The sequence below is a fragment of the Phallusia mammillata genome, chromosome 6 (assembly GCF_965637545.1).
Source record: "Phallusia mammillata chromosome 6, kaPhaMamm4.hap1.1, whole genome shotgun sequence".
In the NCBI taxonomy this organism is placed as follows: Eukaryota; Metazoa; Chordata; class Ascidiacea; order Phlebobranchia; family Ascidiidae; genus Phallusia; species Phallusia mammillata.
Genome location: NC_137257.1, coordinates 12,214,070 through 12,232,145, shown reverse-complemented (window position 1 = coordinate 12,232,145; position 18,076 = coordinate 12,214,070). Strand labels below are relative to the sequence as shown.

At 35.8% G+C, this 18,076-nt stretch overlaps 1 protein-coding gene across 1 annotated transcript in view; it reads right to left on the bottom strand.

Moving 5' to 3' along the window:
* Positions 1-18,076, bottom strand: part of LOC145233718 (autophagy-related protein 2 homolog B-like) — a 64,354-nt gene that overhangs the window by 26,918 nt on the left and 19,360 nt on the right. The window contains exons 9-16 of the mRNA XM_080098494.1: positions 16,062-16,655; positions 13,010-13,233; positions 7,533-7,662; positions 7,374-7,458; positions 7,094-7,157; positions 1,251-1,446; positions 920-1,196; positions 527-698 (exon numbers count right to left, since the gene is read on the bottom strand). Of these exons, the coding sequence (XP_079954620.1) occupies positions 527-698; positions 920-1,196; positions 1,251-1,446; positions 7,094-7,157; positions 7,374-7,458; positions 7,533-7,662; positions 13,010-13,233; positions 16,062-16,655 (1,742 nt within the window). The remainder of the gene's footprint in view (positions 1-526; positions 699-919; positions 1,197-1,250; positions 1,447-7,093; positions 7,158-7,373; positions 7,459-7,532; positions 7,663-13,009; positions 13,234-16,061; positions 16,656-18,076) is intronic.

Genomic DNA, 18,076 nt, shown 5'->3' with positions numbered 1-18,076 from the left:
TATGTGTTTTACTCAGGTGGAATACCCTCTCAGACCAGAAAGTTGACATTATACAATAATTTTCTTTTAATGGTATATGCAACATTTAAATAGGATAATCAAAATAGCCCATTGTTTTCACACAAAGCAACAAAGCACAGTCGATCCAAACAGCAATATAATCAATAACAAACAGACATACACTGTAGCAGAGTAAAATAACCAACCGTCCTTTATTGCTTTGTATGAAAAAAATGGCATACAATGATGCAACAATCGCAATTGCAGATTCTAAAGATGGGTTATTTTGATCATTCTATTAAAACATTGCATATACCACCAATAGACAGTGATTGTATCATGTGAACTCACTGGTGTGACAGGGTATTTCACCTGAGTAAAACACATCACTTCTAAAAGTTACTTTGTGGGCCACACAAAAACTCTTGGAGGTCCGCATGTTTGACATCCCTGCTCTAGAAATAATAAAAGCAGATATCTTTCCACCAGCTAAAATTATAAACCTATCTTTATCAATCATGTTTACCTCAAACATAAAACAGCTCCTTGAATGGTCAGAAACACAGTTCATCAAAATATTCCCATTTCCAATGTCAACAACTACTGCTGCTAAACTCTTTAGACCGCCTATTTTATGAGTAACTTCCTGATTTGTTGATGTTTCATCATCTTCATCACCGGATCCAAACTGAGAATCCCTGAAATAACAAAAAAACATATCAGACTAAAAACTTTGAAGTCATCCACCAGTGTTTAAGAAAAATATTTTTTGTATAAAATATTTCACTTAACTGTTAGGCATAATCAGTATCTAAAAACAACAAACAGCACTGTCGTATCAACATAGAAGTTACCAAAAGCAAGATTGTTAGTTTTCATTTGAAAAAGTCCTTAAAAAATGGAAAAATAACATTCTTACTTGTTGTGTGTGTCAAATGAATAAAACACATTTGAACCAGCATTAATTTGCTGCGAAAAGGGCAATTGCATGTTGCTCAAACTGCCATATGAAGTACTGTCAGGGGGGAAGTGTGTCGGTTGCCACAGAACCAAGTCATTGCATAGGCGGTTGTAGATACTTTCAAATACATTTTTGCATGGAAAGTTTATCACTACAGTTGGCAATTTAATATGAATAGCAAACTGTGAAGTATGAGTGCAGTGTTCAATAAAGTGTTGCATTTCGTCTGGATTTCCTACAAAAGCAGATTTTGTAGACATTAATTGTGTGACAACACAAACTTACATACCTGGCCGCTTAACTTCCTCATTGTTATATATTACTCGACGCTGGGAAAAAGGTGTCGGGAGTGAATCACAGTTGTCTTTTTCAAAGTTTTTATTTTTAAAGTCAAAGTCTTGTCTGATGTTATTTACATGATCAGTGTTGCCAGCTTTTGTCACATTTTCATAATTGCAACTCGAGTACTTTGAACTTCTTTTTATCTGCAAACAAATGTTCAAAACTTTGTGTTTACGAATTAGTCAGTTAAAGCAGAGGTTGGCAACTAGTACCACAGACCATTTTTAAAACTGAAAATTTTATCATGGACCAGCCTTCAAAAAAACTTCAAATAGTCAGCACTGAAAACGCCTAAGTTAGTTTATCATCCCTAGGATACATGGGCAAATTGTTTTAAAGCATTTAACCTGAAAAAGTACAGCTTGGTAACAAACTCCTCGCAGACCATCAGTTGGTGACCACTGAGTTAAAGGATCAAATCAATACCGATGAAAAACTACAAAGGTGGCTTTATACATACTTTGACTGTATATAGTCTATGTCCTATTTAACAACTAGAAGGGTGACTTAGCACATTTTGCCATTGCACATACACAATATACCTATTTCAAAACATTATTATTAGGGCGATTATTTTTTGACCTAAAAAATGAAAAATTTTGACCTAAAAATTGAAAATTTTGACAATTTTTGACTTTAAAAAACTTTTGTTTTGACAAAATTTTGACCTATGAAGAATTCAAGTAGGGAAATTTCGCATTGTTGTACAAAAAGTTAAATATGGCTGTAGGCTAATCTACTAGAGTAAAAGAATGTGCAAAAGTCTAACAGAAGGACAAAAATCTGAACACAGACCTAGTCTATATTCTGAAAAGGGAAATGAGCTAGTTAAAAATCACTGCCAAAAAACTGCAGCTAAGACACAACGAAAATTATTCAATAAATTTGTCTAATCGAAAGATACATGAAGTATCTAAAGCAAAACCATAGCAAGAGCTGCACATAACCTGCAGATGCCATAAAATGACTTGGGACCTACCAAAATTTTGCAAGTTTTGAGGTGTGTTGAGCATCATGCCATATCAACCTAATTATTTCACTCACTTGATGGTTTATGATTCACAATAAGTAGACAATAGGCCATTTACAATTTTAACTTTGTAAAAAATTTTGACTTTGTAAAAAAATTTGACTTTGTAAACAATTTTGACAATTTTTGATCTATTCTAAAAATTTTGACAATTTTTTGACTTTTTTCAGAACTTCATGGGTCCCCAATCACTCAAGGTTGTAAATAATGCATTTCAGGGTTTATTAATATATATTTGGACATTGTCATAAGTATGCCTTATTTTAAAAGACAGTTGCAGGCTGAAACACAATAATCAACATCTTAAATGGCAAAGTCAACAAACTATTCAAATTTCATCCAATCCGGACACTATTTAAAAACAAGAAAGGTGGCTTAGCACATATTGCCATTGTACATACACTGTGACCATCTTCTTAAGATATATATATAAATATATATACAATCAGTCCAATATTAGTCACTGTGTTTTATAACTTTAGTTATATCTACAGGCAAAAACTCATGGGTCTCCCACATCCACACACATGCAAAGTTGTAAATAATGCATTTTCCCAAAAAAACTATAAGTTTTGGTGCTATGAGTTTAACCAGGGTGATAAACAAGTCTGCAGAAATAATTATGCTATATGGATACAAACTATAACAGATTTGTGGTAAACAAACTTTCGTTTCAGTCCGCACTTTTCGTTATTTCGGCCATTGCTTCTAAACTACCCAAGCAAGCTTGTGTAGGAAATTATATAAATGAGCACCATATCGCATCGTAAGTTATAAATGACAAACTCTTTTTTTCGCATCTGGGTGAAAACAAAGCGCATAAACAAAAAAAAGGTTGTCCACAATTTCACGGTTTCATTTCTGTCAGTGTAATCACTATCTCCATTGTAAACATAGCGTGAAACAAAACTGAGGTTATCCACAATTTCACGGATTTATTTCTGTCAATGTGTTGCTTTGTGTTAATGTATGTTACAAGCTGACGATTCGACACAAAACGCAAAAAGGTTAATATATGGCGGAACAACACAAAAACAATAAAAGTCAAACTATCAAGATCAACACACTGAGTTAAAAAAATGTATTTAACGCACAAGTATAAACTAATTCTGACCAACAAAAAAGCATACAATTGTATTCTGCAAAGCAAGCTTGTTTATTACCAGTTGAGCATTGAGCTGTCAATCAGTGAATCACTCCCCTGGGACCAGAGTGATATAGCCTTAAAATCCACCAGAAGATTCAAAAGTTGTAAAATTCTTTAGCATACAGACGAATCTGGTTAATCGCATCATCGATTTGCCAAGGACATTTGATGCTATTAACCGGATTATCCGATAATCCGGGTTATGCGATAGTAGCGTCGATTTAACCGGATTATGCGATAATAGCGTCGATCATTTTCTCGAGGCGTGCGAATGTTATTAGATAAAGATATGCCGCCGATCGTGACAGGAGGGGCCTGTCGTTAACCGCCATAAGACACAAAACTGTGTGATACAACAATTAATTGCACAGTGTAAAAAGACTGCCTGATAGCATGTCCAGTTATGCACGAGGCAGAGATATTCGCTTTTCAGTGGCCAGGTTTGCGCTTTTCGCGCCCAATTGGGCTTTTTTGACATGGAGTTGCGAGTTGTTTTCACGAGGTGGAAAATGGATGAGTCCAATTATTTAAACTTTTAACAACGTTTCAACATTTTTTTTCCTAATAGCCCTTTGTTTGTTGAATTAGGATTTTTAATCCGCACATAGCGTTCCCAGGCGCCGTTAAGTTTCTACATACCAACAAAACGACTGCTTAGCTGGGCTTTTTATGTCCAAAACCTGTTATGAACCAGTTTTATTAACGCTTTCAGTTTGAGAAGTCACATTACACAGGTGTAACAAATCGTGCTGCGTTGTCGCTCTGCGTTTCGAAACACAAATAAGTTGACCTACATTAACATTTACAGCGCAATATAACTAACATCATAACGTCTTAATTCCAACCAGTGAGAAAATGGTCAAGTGAGGACTGCGTTCATGCATCAACCGGGGGCATTTTTCCATGCGCCACTATCGTCAATCACTCTCATTGCGTCAGCTGTGCACTGAGCGAGCACAAATTTGACAAAAGACAGCATGTAAAAACATATTTGGGGCTGTAAGAGTAATTACTGAGCCGATTGCACTAAAATTTAACAGCCAACAAGGAGCACCCCATCCACAGCTGTTTAAAATTTTAGCAGGTTAAGTCTTGTATTTCTGATCTCATTAACATGTGAACAAACAAACAAATATTTGGGGGTAAAGGGGTAAAAATGGATATATACAACTTCAAGTTACAAAATACTTTAAAATATGCTGCAGTGTAACATTTAAAAAAGTATGAAACTCCAGAAGCATCTGCTTTAGCAAGTATAGCCATTTCAAAAATTTCATGTTTTGGGGGCTGTGGTTGAACTGAGGGATGAAATGGGGTCATCCTTAGACCAATATCTATAATGTGTGTAAATTTGAAAAAGTTTGAACCATTCTTTCTTGACCAAAACGTGGGAACAAATCCGCGTTAGATGGAAAAAAAGAAAAAAAAATATAGACAAAAACAATATGTGTCCCCTTCAGGGAAGGGGACCCATAATAACTAACATATGTCCAAATTTGAATAAATTTGAAGCACTCTTTCTTGACCAAACGAGCGTTACAAGCCAGCGTTTAAAAAAATTATGTTTTAGGGCCTGTGGGTGAACCGCTGGGTCAATCACGTTCAAACTTCAGGAGGATCAAATTCCTACTATTAACTAACATGTGTAAATTAGAAAAAAATTGAAGCAATCTTTCTTGACCAAACGAGCGTTACAAACGAGCGTTAGACAGAAAAAAGAAAGAGCTTCAGGAAAGGGGACCCATAAAAATGCTCATTTTACAGGGTTGTGGGGTAAATATTGGTAATACAGAATGAAACACAACAATATACACCTATAACTGGCAAAATGAACAAACTGGTCAAATTTCTTCCAACTTTTACACTGTTTAAAAATTTACCCATTTTAGGGGGCTAGTGGGAAACATATTGGGGCTACAGAATGAAACACAACAATCAACACCTAATTATGGTAAAATAATCAAACTGTCCATATTTAATTCAATTCGGACAATGTTTAAAAATTTACACATTTTGTGGGGCTATCGAGTCAAACAAAACAAATGGCAAATCTACATGACTATATCTACCATCTGTAAAAGTTTCATCCAAATCCATCAAACATTTTATCCAAAAAATGCATGGACAAACTTTCAGAGGAAAAAAGGGAGAAAAGTAAAATCAATATGTGTCCCCTTAAGGGAAGGGGACCCATAATTACCTATTTTAAGGGTGCTAGCAGAGTAAATATTGGGGCAACAGGGTGAAACATAATAATTGACACCTACAATATGGAGAACTCTACAGGCTATCCAAATTTTAGCTAATTCGGACATTGTTTAGAAAAATCACCCATTTTAGGGGGCTAGTGGGGTAAATATTGGGGCTACAGGGTGAAACACAACAATCGACAGCTATAAATGGCAAACCCTGCAAGCTATCTAAATCTCTTTCAATTTGGACATTGTGTTAAAAATTCACCCATTTTAGGGGGCTAGCGGTGTAAATAGTGGAGTTACAGGCTGACACAAATTAATTGTCACCTTTTAATGCCAAATTCAACAAAGTGTCAAATTTCAGCTAGTTCGGACATTGTTTAAATACTTAACACACTTTCGGGGGCTAGTGGGGTAAATATTAGGGTGACAGGGTTTAACACAACAATTGACACATACAAATGTCAAACTCTACAGGCTGTCCAAATTTCAGCTAATTCGGACATTGTTTAAAAAATGTACCAATTTTATTTTTGTACTATAGGAGTCAGAGTTGGATACATTTTTTTTTTAATTTGGCTATAAAATGATGCTTTGTAACAATGTGGTAATTAAAGGTATGGCAACATAGTTGTATTGTATGAAACTAAGGCCAAAAAAATCTAGTTAACATTTTTGTTTTTCACATTATATACAAAGTAATAACTTCTCATCTGTTGTGTCTGTATAAGCCAGTGGGTCTTAACCTTTTTTTCTTTTGTGCCCATCTGCGTTGCACAAAAATCTGTAGCACAGTAAATTTTTATGGAAGAAAAAAAACCCAAAAATTGGGCTGAGAACAAAAAAAAATGCAGAACGTATTTTAAACAGATTAATTGTTTATTCATAAAACAGTACTTTCCCTTCTTTTAATCAAGCACTTTCAGTCATGACCGAGTAATTGGACAGTTGATATGCAGCTATTATCTGGCTTTATTGTAATCACCAAGTAGTTTATTACATCATAAAGCGTTGCAGACACTCGAACTAACTTTATGCCGTAAATAGATTAAATCAAATAAATTTACATCCCTTTTCAGTTCCTCCCATTACTCTTGTAAAATTGAGTATAGTGACACAAAAGAAAGTAAATTCTTTAAAAAAACTTTTTAATTGGTCTGTGGCCCACCTCAAAATGCTTCGGTGGGCCATGGCCCACTGGTTGAGTATGGCTGGTCTGAGCAATTCGACTTGTTCATTGTGGCAAGAGGTTTAATTGAAGACAAAAACTGTCATAATGATTTAAATTTTAAGCTGTTGCACTAAATCACTTATATGGTCCAAAAAAATCCATTTAAAATGCCAGAAATGGCTGCACTATTCAGCCACTGTGTACTTTGCACCTATGTGAAGATATTATAAATTAGTAAAAAACATACATGTATGTGTGGTTGATGTAAGTTGCCTTCACTTGTGGAAGCTTTTAGAAATGGTAACGGTGACCTACACAAGAACATAAAAGCAGCTATTAAATCCTCGTAAATTGATTGTGGAAATCATTCGCTATCCTATTACCATTCTTGTAACCATTTCCATCTTTCATACAATATAAAAATAGTTTGAAACGTTCATTTCCAGATTATAAAATCAGTTACAGTCTATTTGAATAAGCTGCTGGAGTCGCTTTCATAAGCGAAATATATTTGTTATTCATCTTACTTCATAGTGTCATCTGAATAGGAAATCAGGATCTGATTCATTTCAAAGTGGAAATCTATTGTTTCCATGGTGCAACTTGTAAACTCTACACATAAGATATCACTTTCTTAAATGTTGCCCATTTTATTTAGGATTCTACACTTATTTTTGGTTGCTTACCATTAATATTTGTAGAAAACTTCAGGTGACTAGTGTTTAGGTGCAGTTTATCTGGTCTTAGATGTACAGATGAAAACCAATCAGTTTGAACGTCAGATCGTAAATCCGGAATGGGAAAGGAAACCACAACCTAAAAAGAAACCAGAATGATGGCTATGTTATTTATTGCCTTTTGTATATTCTATGTCCTATTTAGCATCTAACAATACAATGTTTGACAAGCTACCATCAATGTTTGCAAGCAAACACAAATGGGTTTTAAAGCATAGTGGCGCTACCATAGATATTTTGGTTTGTTTGTCTCGTTTTTTTTGGAAAATTGGTCCAATCTAATGAAAATCAGGAAACATTTTGCTTTTGAAAAACATTATCACGTCAAACCCATAACTGTTTGTCAGCGAGTCCTGCAAATTGTTAGCAATTATTGTGTATATTGCGATCCTGTTGTAATAACTGATGATTTTTACACTGACACATACCAACAATCACTTTTTGCAACACTTAGTAAAAAGTTCCAAAAAACTTAAAGATTAAAAATCAAGATCTGGCAAAGAAGCAAAACAACGTTAATATAGTTTAAAACAACTTACAAACAAAGACCAAAAAATTATGCCCTCAAAACATTGATGAGGTGTAAAAAATGCAGTTTGACAAGTCAGCAATGCCAGTTGTGGGATAATAATGTCATACGGTTCGGTCTAAATCAAGGGCGTGCAACATACGGCCCGCGGGCCACAGTGTTTAGTGTGGCCCCCACCAACAAACTGATTTAAAAAAATGCAATTCTGAAAATTTAGCAAAATTTTTCAATAGTTTTTTGGTAAATCTCCTAAGTTGCTATACTATACGTAACAATTATAAGCTAAATCAACGTTTTCCAACCGGTGGATCATACAGCAGTTACAACAAGTAGCCTACTTCACCGAATGTGATGTAACAATTCCCTTTGGCTAGTAAACAATTATTTTTTTGCGAAAGCCAGTGTTGCGCTTAAACTCTGTAGGTTGTAGGAAATAAATTTATAGATGCTTTTGAAAGAATTGAATTTATTGTGCACATGAATGAAAAAGTTATGTGGCCCTCGCTTGAGGTCCGAAATAGGTTATATGGCCCACTGACGAAAAATGTTGCACACCCTGGTCTAAATAAACAAATTGACCAAAAACTAGAATAGTGGTTTTCCTATACAAACGAAGTGCATCACAATTAAAAATCCCAAACCATTGCCCATTGTTTGTTAGGAAAATCGTCCGGTTAATCGCATAAACCGGATATTAGCATCGATTTTCAACGAAATATGCGATTAACCGGATTGATGAGCTCGATGTGAAAGTCGAACAAACCGAGTTTTTCGAATAAAAAATTACGATATGATAGTAAAATCCTCCGGAGGTAATGTACGGGAAAAATATGTACGGGTAGATGCATGTTTGCATTCTACACCAAATAATGCAACTAATTTCAACGTTGAAAATGACACGTCTCGACCATAAAATATTTTGGAAAAGTTATTAGGAGATTAAATCGGCGTTCAGTGTACCGCTGTGCGATAACAAGGAGTCGTTATCTCACAGCCGTGCACATTGATTGGCTTATCTAATCGCCAATAGTGCAGCGTTTAAAATTATGAAACTGGTGTTCCAGCAAGGATGCTGATTGTAATTTCTTACTAACTGCGAACTGCACCAAATTCGAAGTGTTAAACTGTATTGAAATTTAAACAATGTTAAATGTAAAACAACTGTTTAAAAATGTTTTCTGTTGTATTGTTCATGACCCGCCAAACACGTAATGGTTGTAAAAAATGTTAGACCGCTAGTAATCACACTATGTTGTTTAGATTCACGTAATTGGTAACATGCCAATGATTGCCATATTTTATGTCTTCTATTCGTAACCTTGCGCAACTTATCAGGTAGAACACCGATTAAGAAAGTATTTATTCCTCTAGTATTTGTTGCTGCTTTAAATTTTTGAAGCAACGATCACACGTTGATCACGTGACAGTCACGCTAGTCCAGTTTTGCTGAGTAAGCTAGAAAGTAGTGCCACAATCTGAGTCTTTAAAGTTTTGCTAAATTCAATTATTCTTTGTGTCAATTGGATAACGGGTTATAAAAGAAACTGCTGCAGCTCGCCTTAGCGCCATTGTGCTGTAGAATGTGCCAAAGTTGTAAGTTTAACTAGGATTCGGTCGTGTACTTTCGGGTTTGGATTTGCTTACAAATATGCACCTAGCACTTTGCCGCTTAACGCGTTGGTTTGAACTAGAAAACGAAATAGGTTAGAAACAACAGGCCATTTTACATGTATATTAAGCTAGAGGCCTGGCACATTTATAAGGGAAACTACCCAAAACAAGACTAAAACGTCATAAATCGTCTTCATAGGGAAGTTCCCAAATTTAAATGTTGGGCCCCTTGGCTACGATGCGATGTGACATATCTTTTCAAATAAACCTGACTGCAAGAGAAAGCACAAATCAAGCGAACTGTGGCGTGTGCGCCAATTAAGAGTGTGTGTGCGTTTCTACTGTTTCTTCAACACACTTAGGCGGTTGCACCATAGCCACGACAGTTAGGAAGCATGACGTCATGCATTGCACTGAGAGTTATAAATCTAGTTTTGACTTGAGAGAACTTTTTTTCAATTATCGGCAACAAAAGAGAGAAAATACTGCTCCGTTGGCATAGTTGAGCAGCACTGCAACTTTGTTTTAGCTGGGGAAGTGAAAATAAGCACTTTTGGTAACGACGTGTACTGTTTACATAGCAACCGGATTATCGCATTATCCAGTTAAATAGTTCTTGGAACTAGAATAGTGGTTTTCCTATATATTGGCAGTTTATATATACTACATCATGTTTAACGATGTTTCACATATATCATTTACACTATTTATAGTGGATATATATTTGGCACTTACATTTCATTGGGTCCCGATCTTTTTCCTGGCACTTTGCACTATAGTTGTTTCTGCAAGCATAATCTGATGGGTCCCCACACATGTGCATATGCGGTTTGGTAACAGTAAAAATAGGGCACAATCATTGTTAAACTGGAATGGTGGTTTTCCTATATATTCCATTTTACAGAAACTGTGCCATATTTACGCACCATTCATGATAATTGTAAAGGATATATATTTGATGAATACATTCAGTATGGTACCAATACTTTTGTGGCCTGTTATAACATAATTGTTTTTTCAAGCAAAAACCAATGGGTCCCCACACACACATATATTTTGAATTCGTAACAGGATGAATGGCGCATGCATATGCTAGGTAAGAATTTGAATTGCACAGATGACATTTGACGTATTAAAGAAATCTTTACAAACTTTTGTTTTGTAACAGTCACAGCCCTTTGTTTGTTGAATTATGATTCTTAATCCGCACATAGCGTTCCCAGGCGCTGTTAAGTTTCTACATACCAACAATACGATTGCTTAGCTGGGCTTTTTACATCCAAAACCTGATCTGAAACAGTTTTATTAATGCTTTCAGTTTGAGAAGTCACGTTACACAGGTGTAACAAATCGTGCTGCGCTGTCGCTCTGCGTTTCGAAACATGAATAAGTTGAACTACATTAACGTTTACAGCGCAATAAAACTAACATCGTAACTTCTTAATTCCAACCAGTGAGAAAATGGTCAAGTGACGACTGCGTTCATGTGTGAAGCAGAGGCATTTTTTCCATGCGCCACTATCGTTAATCACTCCCATTGCGTCAGCTGTGCACTGAGGGACAGGCAAATATGGTCATGACGTCATACACATCGCCTGTCCCTGCCGTGACCCCGCAGCGTTAACATTTACAGCGCAATATCACTAACATCGTATCATCTTAATTCCAACCAGTGAGAAAATGGTCAAGTGACGACTGCGTTCATGCGTGAAGCAGAGGCATTTTTTCCATACGCCACTATCGTCAATCACTCCCATTGCGTCAGCTGTGCACTGAGCGAGCACAAATTTGACAAAAGACAGCATGTAAAAACATATTTTTACTATTACTGAGCCGATTGCACTGAAATTTGTAACAGCCAACAAGGAGCACCCTATCCACAGCTGTTAAAAATTTCAGCAGGTTGAGTCTTTTATTTCTGACCTCATTAACATGTGAACAAACAAACAAATATTTGGGGGTAAAGGGGTGAAAATGGATATATACAACTTCAAGTTACAAAATAGTTTAAAATATGCTGCAATGTACCAATCAAAAAGTATTAAACTCCAGAATCATCTCCTTTAGCAAGTATAGCCGTTTAAAAAAATTCACGCTTTGGGGGGCTGTGGGTGAACCGAGGGATCAAACGGGGTCATGATTCACATGGACCATCTTTAGACCAATATCTATAATGTGTGTAAATATAAAAAAGTTTGAAGCATTCTTTCTTGATCAAAACGTGGGAACAAATCTGCGTTAAAAATTTAACGTTTTGGGGGGGTGTGGGTGAACAGAGGGATCAAACGGGGTCAAAATTCACATGGACCATCTTTAGACCAATATCTATAATGTGTGTAAATATAAAAAAAGTTTGAACCATTCTTTCTTGATCAAAACGTGGGAACAAATCCGCGTTAAAAATTTAACGTTTTGGGGGGCTGTGGGTGAACCAAGGGATCAAACGGGGTCAACATTCACATGGACCATCTTTTGACCAACATCTGTAATGTGTGTTCATTTGAAAAAGTTTGAACTATTCCTTCTTGACCAAAACGTGGGAACAAATCCGCGTTAGAAAGAAAAAAATATAGACAAAAACAATATGTGTCCCCTTCAGGGAAGAGGACCCATAATGAAGTTTTTTGGATTGTAAAACGTCTGTCCGACAACAATCTGAGTCCTCCCGCTTTGTATTAAACCACCTTAATCATAAACCAGTGAGTTATTCCCTTGGGACTTCTATAAAATTGACACTGAACACATATTATGGGCTGTAAAGGTAACCATTTGGCCGATTAAGGCAAAATTTTAAGTACTAAACGAGTACCCTACTGCAAACAATTGTTTAAAAAAATTTAAAAGTTTAAAATCAGCACACTTGGACTTGTATTTCTGGCCTAAAATCCAAACTGATTATTTTGCGGTTTAAAAATGGGTAAATCCAATAAATATAGAAAAAAAATTTAGAATACCTTATATTGTACCAACCAAAAAAGCATGAAACTCCTAGATTATGTATGTTAGTAAGTGCAGATGTTTCAAAAATTTTACGTTTTGGGGGCCTGTGTGTGAACCGCTGGGTCATTCAGAGTCAAACTTCAAAAGGATCAAATTTGGATCAATAGCTAACATCTCTGTAAATTTTAATAAATTGAAATCACTCTTTCTTGACCAAACAAGCTTTACAAATCAACGTTAGACAGAAAATAGAAAAACAAAATATAAACAAAAACAATATGTGTCCCCTTCATGGAAAGGGACACATAATGAACGTACTACATTGTCTAAAATTTTATTTGCTTACTTGTAACTTTGATGTCAAAACTGTTATGCCCACTGTTTTGATGCAGTTTTGATTAGTATCTGCGATGACATGTTGAAACAAAGCTTGCTGGGCCTTGACATCAAAAAACTGTGGATCTCGGTTTACATTGTGTTTGGGTGATTGTGCTTGTAACAATTCATCCATAATATTTAATAGATGAGAAAGTCTGTTGACAATGCTCAGATCAACCTCAATATTGGATTCTGTTGACATAAAAATATTTTACGGGGGAAAAAAATCAGTTCACACAGTACCCAATTACAGACAAAGACGATGAATTGCAAGACAGTGACGGTTTAGTTTATCCCGAACCTTGACTATATTTGTCAAGATAAAAAGTCATTAAATGGAATCTGCTTCATCTGGAAAGTCATCTAATTGAGGTGATTTATAAATTTTCACATGTCATTTGAAAATAATTCTGAAAAACGGAACGACTTTAACCGATTTCTTGGTTAAAAAAACAATTTTTTGGTTTAGTGGATTATTGTTGAGTGTTGAGCATTGCTAATCTTTCTGTTAACAAGTTTATTTCCAAAAAACTTGAGCATTGTTGGTATTACCTACTATAGATGAAAGTGCCTATCGCCATGCAGTCGCCAAACCATCGTTTATTGACCTTTTGACAAGTTTTTCAATAGCATGCAGTACTTAGCGTTCAACAATAACGGTTTCCTACTTTGCATATAACTTACATTTTGTTTCTGGAGTATATGTATCAATAACTAGAAAGGTGGCTTTCTGATTTGATCTACACATATGATTGTTTTTGTAAACAAAAATGAATGGGTCCCCACATGCGTGTTTGTGCGGATTTACGGTAAATAAATGTTGCGGCGATTTTTTAGATTCTTAAGGACAAATTGTCAAGAAAGCATTAACCCAACTTTAAAAAAGTTTTGTCCATATTTTTTTTGCACCATCATTGTCATAAAACAGGGGTCACCAAACTCATTTCATCCGGCCCGCGACCACATTTATTGGGTTGCCAAATTGTATTGATAACTTTGTAACATTAAAAGTTAATCTACTCCTTACAAAAGTTTTCCTGTCGGGATATTCAGAATTGATATTAACTAGTTTCATAGGATTATAACGCCCAGGATTGACCCAAAGGCAGTTTTGTTACGTCACAGACGAGATTATAAGAGTTATTTGTGCGCAAACAATTGCCTTCTTTTGTCACTTATATACAAGAATTGCTCGTGAGATGAGACTAACTATACAGTTTAACAGTCGTATCACCAGTTTTTCAATGGGATTGTAGACCATATCTTGGCGCACCTATAAAAATAGCCTCACGGGCTAAGTTTGGAAAGGCGGCGCTAGGGCATCTAAACTATGCGGCCCGTGCGAATCATTATTAGCACTGATCCGGCCCGCAGTGAAAAAAGTTTGGTGACCCCTGTCATAAAATAAAAGTGGCTTTCTGATATACTTCAATTTTATATATTCCATACAATATTTACCAATTTACTATACTATACACAATTTTATCTACACATATGATTGTTTTTGCAAGCAAAAACTAATGGGTCCCCACACGCATGTTTATGCGGATTTACGGTAAACCTATGTTGCGGTTATTTTTAGATTCTTAAGGACAAATTTTTCACAAAGCATTAACTTAACTTTAAAAGTTTTAGTCCGTATTCTTTTTGCATCATTATTGTCATATAATTACAAAAATTCTTCACTTCAGTACTTCAGTCATGTATAAATTAGGCTGAACGGTTTTTCACTTAACTTTGTTTCACAAAAACGACCGTTTAATGACCTTTTGACACTGTTTTTCAAAAATAAAGAAGATATGTTATAACGAAAAATTCTTAACTGTATATAAGCTATTGCTGCCAGACATAGTATCAAGTTTAAAGAGGCAAATGTGATTTTATTTCGACGTTTCGACATCCTATACAGGTCGTCTTCATGTCACATTTGCCAGAAGAGCTCTTTAAACTTAATTCTTAACTGTGTTGTAATGCCTACAAGTTGACCTTTAGTGACCCGTGGTTATGCGACGGCCAAGCTGACAACGAGAATTTAAAGACCATTTATCGCGGCATTCGAAAAAGTTAAGTTTATTTTTTCATATTTAAGTTGATCAACGACGTTTTGCCTAACATAGCCTAAACGAAACCGAAGTACGTTTATCGAGTTTAAATTACGTCTTAGGTGTAAAACCTTAGCCAAAACTGAAAATGCGCGTGATAACTCAATATAACAGCTTTGCTGCACAAAAAAACAGCTGGTTTCTAATCACCCAAACGACTGTCTTGTAAAACGTCTGTCCGGACGTCAAGCTGAGCACTCCCGCTCTGCCGCTGTTAGACACTCCCGCTCTGCCGCTGTGTTACCTTACATTGCACCAACCAACAAAGCATGAAACTCTCAGATTATGTACTTTAGTCAGTACAGCAGTTTAAAAAAATCGTTTTGGGGGCATGTGGATGAAACAATGGATCGTTCGGGGTCAAACTTGAGAAGGATCACATCTGGATTAATAACTAACATCTGTGCAAATTTGAATAAATTTAAAGCACTCTTTCTTGACCAAACGCGTTTAACAAACCAGCATTAGACAGAAACGAATATTTTGGGGTTTAAGGGGTAAATATTATTTTAAGGTACAAAATTCTTTAAAATACCGTACATTGCACCAAACAACAAAGCATAAAACTCCTTAATGATGTACTTTAGTCAGTACAGTCGTTTTAACAATTTTACGTTTTGGGGGCCTGTGGGTAAACCACTGGGTCATTCGGGGTCAAACTTTAGGAGGATCAAATTTGGATTAATATGTAACATTTGTCTAAATTTGAAAAAAATTGAAGCACTCTTTCTTGACCAAACGCGTCACACACAAAAAAAGGAAAAATAAATACGGACAAAAACAATATGTGACCCTTCATGGAAGGGGCCCCATAATTTAACAGTTTTGTCTGTGTAACAATAGTGTTACCTATGTTTTTGTACCAATGCACATTAACACATACTTTTATTATAAAGTTTACTGAACAGTATTACATACCTGGAATATTTAACTCGATTGTTGTATCACTTGACTCTTCACTTTCCACCAGGTTTACATTTGCAATTAAATGATCAGATGAGGTAACATTTTGATCATTTCCAAATCGAATCAGGTCTGTCAGTAACCATTTATGACAACCAACCACATTTGTTACAGAAGCTTTTGGTTTAAAACATTCCTGGATCAACAAATCGCCTACTCCTGCAGCAGCTTTTGTTGTGTTAAATAAAGCGTTGAATGACTTTTGCAAATCCACATAGATTGGTCCTGCTAGGAGTCTTAAATGAGTATACTTATGACAAGATTGAGATAACTCTTGTTGGGATTGCATAATGTCGTTTTGCACATTTAGTAGGTTGGAAATAGCGGTAAAATGAAAGTTGGCCAAATCAGCAAAGTTTGGCACATCCTCAATTATAGACTTGTCATCACCAGACCTAAAATTTGGGTCCTTGTGCAATACATGTAACACCAGCAAACTAATTTTCATGTCACAGTGGAAAGAAATAGAGTCAGGTGCAAGTTGTCGATTTGTAAATATCATAGCACTTCCATATTTTACTTTGTTGGTTGCAAATGAAGTTGACAGACCTACAACAACAAAAAACTTGCCACTGATTAACGATGTTTTCAGGGATACGAAATCTACTAAAACTAGAATAGTGGTTTTCCTATATATTGCCGGGTTATATATACTACATCATATTTAATGATGTATCACATATTCCTTTTCTATATTTATAATGGAAATATATTTTGCACCTACATTTCATTGGGTCCCTATCTTTTTCCTGGCACTTTATAACCTAATTGTTTCTGCAAGCATAATCTAATGGGTCCCCACACATATGCATATGCGATTTGGTAACAGTAAAAATAGGGCACAATCACTGTTAGATATTTACCAATTTACTATACACATCATTTGACCTACACATATGATTGTTTTTGCAAGCAAAAACGAATGGGTCCCCACATGCGCGTTTGTGGGGATTTATGGTAAACAAACATCCTGGTTATTTTTAGATTCTTAAGGACAAGCTTAACCAACTTTAGCCTTAACCCAAAAAGTTTTGTCCGTATTGTTTTTGCATCATTATTGTCATATAATTACAAAAAAACAGTAAATAGGAACAGGAAAAATACTTTCAATTTAATCTCATGCTTTGACTTTGATATTGTCGTTCAAGGTCAGTCTTTAAACACAATTTTCCAAAACTTAAAATGTGCTTGATAACTTAATAAAACGACATAGCATAGCTGCGCAAAAACAGCTGATTTCTAATCACCGACACGACTGCCTCATAAAACATCGGTCCGGACGTCAAGCTGAGCACTCCCGCTGCATTCACCCGCCTTAATCGTAAACAAGTGAATTACTCCCTTGAGAGTTGAGACTTCTATCTGACTGAGAAAATGGTCACGTAACGACTGCGTATATGCGTGAAGCAGAGGCATTTTTTTCTATGCGCCACTATGATCAATCACACCCATTGCGTCAGTTGTGCACTGAGCGACAGGCAAATACGGTCATGACGTCATACGCATCGCCTGTCCCTGCCGTGACCCTGCAGCGTTAACGTATACAGCGCAATATCACTCACACCATATCATCTTTAATTCCAGCCAGTGAGAAAATGGTCAAGTGACGACTGCGTTCATGCGTGAAGCAGAGGCATTTTTTCCATGTGCCACTATCGTCAATCACTCCCATTGTGTCAGCTGTGCACTGAGCGAGCACAAATATGACAAAAGACAGCATGTAAAAACATATTTTTACTATAACTGAGCCGATTGCACTGAAATTTTTACCAGCCAACAAAGAGCACCCTATCCACAGCTGTTAAAAATTTCAGCAGGTTAAGTCTTGTATTTCTGGCCTCATTAACATATGAACAAACAAACAAATATTTGGGGGCAAAGGGGTGAACATGGATATATACAACTTCAAGTTATAAAATAGTTTAAAATACGCTGCAATGTACCAATCAAAAAGTATGAAACTCCAGAAA